Source organism: Crocodylus porosus, unplaced genomic scaffold, assembly GCF_001723895.1.
Source record: "Crocodylus porosus isolate Cpor-Errol unplaced genomic scaffold, CroPor_comp1, whole genome shotgun sequence".
NCBI lineage: Eukaryota > Metazoa > Chordata > Crocodylia > Crocodylidae > Crocodylus > Crocodylus porosus.
The window spans coordinates 19,599,162-19,604,632 of record NW_017728949.1 but is presented as its reverse complement, the minus strand read 5'-3'; the positions used below and the strand labels follow the sequence as shown (position 1 = coordinate 19,604,632).

The following is a 5,471-nucleotide window of genomic DNA, read 5'->3' as shown; positions in this document are numbered from 1 at the left end:
GGGGGTCTTTAAGACAAGGCTAGACAATCACCTTGCTGGGGTCATTTGACCCCAGTACTCTTTCCTGCCATGGCAAGGGGTCGGACTTGATCTGCTCAGGTCCCTTCCGACCCTACTAACTATGAAACTATGAATTAGTGAAACCACTGAAGGCCATAAAAAAGGGGGGAGGGTTGTTGTTAGCACTTGTAGAATGAACATTTTAGAAGGAATCAGGTAGATTATCATAAGCCATGAAATCAAGTAACTTGTTCACTGATGCCTGAATAGAAATACTGCTGCTACTGTCAGGTAGTTGGGTTTAAACTTTGGATGGACCAGGAATCAAAGGGGGTGGGTTGGGGGAGGGTGCAACTGTACCATTGCAACCCCCCTCTCCCCTCCCTCCCTGCCCCAAATATGCCCCTGGGTATAGACAAACACACATTGAGCAAGAAAGAAGGAAAGGACCACACATTAGGTCTTCTACACGAATTGGCTCTATGCTCATTTATGCCCCATGGTAAATGGAAGCTAAACCATGGTAAATTGCTCACAAGGAAATAAGTGGACTACTAGTTTTCATTTGCTATGGAGAAAGTGTGAACTTGAGCAGCTACCACAAAGCAGCTGATGCACAGTAGAGCTCCACTCCCTCAACTCTCTCTGATTTGTTCTGTGTGCTTCCTAAGACATTCTACTGTAAATCACATCTGTGTTAACATTGCTATAGGCTGCTAGAAACTGCATAGGCTGCATAATCTAGGCTGTTTCCCCAGCCTGGATTATGCCTGCTCATCACCTTCAGGGCTATCCACTCAGTGCTACCTCAGCACCCAAGTAATGGAGAGGAGACTCTGTTGTAGTAGACATCATTTTTTGTATCCTTGTGATGCTGTAGAAACATTTACCAATCAAACATTTGTAAACCAGACTGGTCACTAAGTAAAATATTTATTAAAAAGCAAAAAGAAGTTACTCCAGGAATGAAGATGAGTCATTGTCATAAGCACATGCCTGTAACTTGCTTTTCTTTTCCAAGTGTAGGAACCAATGGACTTCTCCCTAGGCTGCCCCCGGGTTTGTAGACCCCTCAGGCCCATTGCAAAGGTAACCAACCGGCTCTTTCCCAGTACACCTCTGTCCTATACTCCATTCTGTTTCATCTTCTCCTTGACAGATACTGCCAATGGCAGCACATTCTACTGGGGCACTTTATGGTTGTAAATAAATCTCCTCTGGGGACTAGGTTTTAAATTAAGATATAGACTACCCAGTTATCCCTCAGCCTGGACATTGTTAGCCAGCTAGTTCCTTATGAATGTCTTCATAGGACCTTGTGGGGAACTTCAGTTGGGATCTGAGTGCAGAGAGGGCAGTGCCTTCCCATATCAGCTGAGGAAGTGGGTATCAAGACACAGAGCTGGTTGTGAGATCAGTGGATTAGCATGTTGAGGTTAACAGGCAACAAACACCACAGGTAGATTCTGGCCCCAGAGATGAAGTTTTTGTAGTGTGGAGTTGTCATAGCAAGTGGATCTCAGTTGAGCAAAATCTTTGCTTCTGTGCCACTTCTCATATGCTACATTCTCTTTGTAAACAGAAGTGCAATGTGGAGGAAGCTGCATCCCCAAACTTTAAAGAAAAGGATGGTGTAGCAGGGCACTCTGGTACACCTGCCACTTCACAGGGAGAAGCTGCCTTAGCAGCTTCCGGGTGACATGGGGGCTGATTTGGAGGCTCACCTGCCCAAAAGAGGATCAGGCTGGGGCAAAATAAGATCAGTGCTTGGGCTGGTGAGGTAGTCTAGCCCTGAGAGCCTGAGGAGTGAGTTCTCTGCAGCAGAGCAGAAGGGCCCCTGAAAGACCAAGGTAGGCAGGGGAAACAGAGCAACCCTGCAGGCTGGAAACAAGAGACTATTACCCCAGGCAAAGAAGAAAGGTTTTTATCCAGGCAAGTGGCCTTTGTTTTATGTTGATACCAATGTTTGAGGTGCAAGCCTGAGCCTGATGGGGGCTATAGGACCCTGCAGGGGCACAGGCAGGCCAAGAGGGCCTATGTAGTGTAAGGGGTGGATCGAGACTAGTGGGATCTGTGACTAACTATAGACCAGTGGTCCCCAACCTTTGATGGCCCATGGACAACAACAGTTAGCAAGTGATGCACTGCAGATAAAACCATGCCTTGTTCTCTCAGTTAACTTCTCTTTTAAGGTATTGCTTCCTTGTGGTTGTGGGTAATGTTGGAGGATTTGGAGCCAACACATTATTTGCAAACCATGGCTTAGAGACCACTGTCACAGACAGAGCTAAGCCCTATGTGATGCAGAGCATTTTCAGCTCCCACAGCTGCAGTTACAAGTGGTAGGGCTCACTACCTCCCAGGTTTTAGCCTATAGGGATTTGGCCAGAGATTTTTAAAAGCCATTTCCCCTCTTTGCAATTAAGAGTCCAGTGTTCCTATGTACTCTGAACTATCCCTTAATAGTTACAAGAAGCTCAGGCTACTGGTTATTTCTGTACACATGAAAGCTATTTTTTGTCTCTTGCAGGTGACTCATGATGGTACCTGACCCCCACAGAAGTTGGCCATCATTTCACTGGAGTAAATGTTCTTTAGGATTCTTTCTTTAAAATCTGGCCAATGGGCAACCTGATGTAGAAATAGCTACATCCCACAGGTGAAAGAAATAGAAACTATGGAAATACAAAAATAATTTATGGAAATGCAAAAAACTTAACATGTACCTTTGGTCAACTCACAGTGTCCACTGTCTAATCTCACAGCGTTCAACTGTCTAAGCCGTCTCCTCAGAGCCTATCATGCCTACCACTGAGCAGCTACAAATAGTCACCACTTTTAGAAAAAAATTTCAAAATGTTTTCTTCTGCTCCCCACTACATGGAATTTCCATCCATCCCCTCACTCAAATTCTGTAAGCATAAATTATCGAGACAGTTCTGGGTCACCAACAGAATTAAAAATCCAGAAACTCCTAATCCACCATGATTAGAATCAGGTGAATTGTTATCTAAACGGGTGCAATATCTTTCTTTCAAAGGCAATTGAGGGAAATGCACATTAGAATACAGAGAGTGGTCCTGCCTGCTAGGAAAAGGACACTGCAAATACAGATCAGAATTAGAAAGGAGACCTAATACACCCTGTTCTTTGCATCTTAAGTATCCTCAAGTTAAAACACCCTCCTTTCAGGTTTCCCTGCTTTACACTCAGCACTCCAGCAGAGGGTAGACAGACACCAAAGTAGCAGCAGTCTTGTAACTTTTAACATAATGGCAAGCAGATGAAATGCATTAAGAAGCAGCCCTTTTAGTGAAGGAGAGGCTTTCACTTGCTTCTGCTCCCATTATCTCCCATTCTCGTGTTGACAAAGAGAGTAGAGCTGGGGAAAAGGGACTGGCATTCCCTATTATTGTTCCTTAATGTAAGAACACAGGATTTTCATAATATCCAGTTACAGATAGTGAATAGGTTTTTTTCAGTACACATTTTATTGTGGGCCTTCCATTTCCTTAGCAAAACTGCATACACCTACACACCTTGTGTCCTTTTATTCTTCTTCTAAATCAGTGGTTCTCTAAGTTTGTTATTATCTGTTCAAGCAAAGGAAGAAGAATGAGCAGACCCATCAGTTTTCCCACATGAAACAGCAGTTTGCATATTCTAAATGTTATGGAAGCACTGTAAAAGCTTTTCTTATATTATATACCCATTTTGATCCCCAGTTTCTGGATCCCAGGTTTTTTGTATATACATTTCTGGTATGTATAAACAACTATGTACTCCCAGCACTGCTCCTTTCCTAGCACTACCTCACTCTTCTCGTGGATGGTACCACACTCAGCTGAATGAAATGGACTATCAGCTATTTCAAGTATGCTCAGATACCTCCTTTTCTAACCAGATGCAAACAGATGGCTATCATACACAAAGGACTCCAGATGACCAATCAATTCTGTTCTACATACCACACAGCCTAGTTTGACAAACTGTATTTCATTCTCTCTGAGAAACTGAGGAACCACCTTATCAGTGTTTTATACAGCAAACAGGAACAGATCAACCTCAGGCTTGCAGAACTAACAAATAACATACAGAACCACTCTAACATAAAAGCCATTTACCAAGAGGAGATCTCTGCATTCAGCCAAATGAATCTTATCACAAACACCTTCACTCCCTAACAGAAGATGAAAGAAGCAAGTGCTACATAAATAAGACTATATAATTTATAGTGTGGTAAACTACCTAGGACGTAAGTTTATCACTCTATTCACATATTTCTCTAGATATGTGTTTTCTAAATCACTTCTGTCTTCAGGATTGAGGACTTGGCCTATATCCCAGCCCAGAAAGAGCTAATACTACACCCATAAGTCTCTTTAGGGCACAGTTTAATTCCTTAAATACTGAGTCACATAAACAACAGTATTCCTCTAAAGAGATCAGACTATTAGAGCCCAGAGGCTTCCCTCTTGCATCTCTTTTCTTTACTCCAAGATCAACCACCCTTATTTTCCATGAAGTCTTCCTTCACCTGAGCTATCTCAAACCTTAGAACTCATCTGACTCCCTGCCCAGGTGGACCTGAAAATTAAACCATGCTAGTTTATCTCAGGCCCTCTGGACCAAAAAGTGGCAGACAATCCAGCTATAGTAATGTTCTACAAAAAACAAGTGGCATCATGCATACAGTACTTTTTCAGATTTGATGGAATAAAATCATAAGGTGGGAATTGCCTCAGTGCTCCAAGCTTATGCATCGCTGGTATAAAATGAAGTTTTGAACATGTCAAGCATCATTGCAGCAGGTTATACATACATTTGGTGAACCACCATCCTTGTGGAAAGAGCTGCTGAAGAGACCAGAATTGCTCTGGAATAAAGTGCTTATCCTGTTGCTTAGGGTGATCCAACTACAACTAATACTGGCACTATAGTTATCCAGATTACACTGAATGAACTGCTAATTTAGAAGATGTCCCTGGGATTCTTTTCAGTGTACCTCCCTGAAGGCTGCACACTTCCCTGGCTGCTGGAGGACAGTGTTTCCCATTTGCAGAATATGCTATTGTGATAGTGTCACAAGAGCACCAAGGTGTCCTGTGCCATGGAAGTAAAAGGAACTGAGCTGCCAATCAACTGGGTAGCTCAGGTGCTGGTTGCCAGGGCAACCAGGCGGGTCAGCTGGCCAGAAGGGGGCAGGGCCGGGCCTTTATAAACAGCCCAGGCCAGAGCTTTGCAAGCAGTTTCCTTTTGGTGGCTGCAGGAGTAGGAGCTTTGTGGCAGAGCTGAGCAGCCTGGGTGGTGGGTGCAGCCTTACATTGCTGACTGGCTGTGATGATGCTGGGAACAAGAATACCCTGAAGGGAGGTAGGATTGAGAGCCCTGGTGGGGGCTTGGTGTTTATGTGTTATGAGCAGGAGGCTCTGTTGTTTATGTTGTGGCCAGGTGGCTTAAGTTTGGTTGTA

The 5,471-nt window shown here is 43.8% G+C and overlaps 1 protein-coding gene across 2 annotated transcripts in view; it reads left to right on the top strand.

Annotated features, from left to right (window-relative positions):
• CUNH21orf58 (chromosome unknown C21orf58 homolog) overlaps positions 1-3,574 on the top strand; it is a 37,145-nt gene extending 33,571 nt beyond the window's left edge. The window contains exons 8-9 of one of the 2 annotated variants that reach the window (XM_019554660.1): positions 1,027-1,089; positions 2,531-3,574. In XM_019554660.1, coding sequence (XP_019410205.1) covers positions 1,027-1,048 — 22 coding nt within the window. In that variant the 3' untranslated portion in view covers positions 1,049-1,089; positions 2,531-3,574. Of the gene's footprint in view, positions 1-1,021; positions 1,090-2,530 lie in introns of both variants that reach the window. The other variant, XM_019554659.1, reaches the window with a different exon arrangement.
• Positions 3,575-5,471: the final 1,897 nt, after the last annotated feature.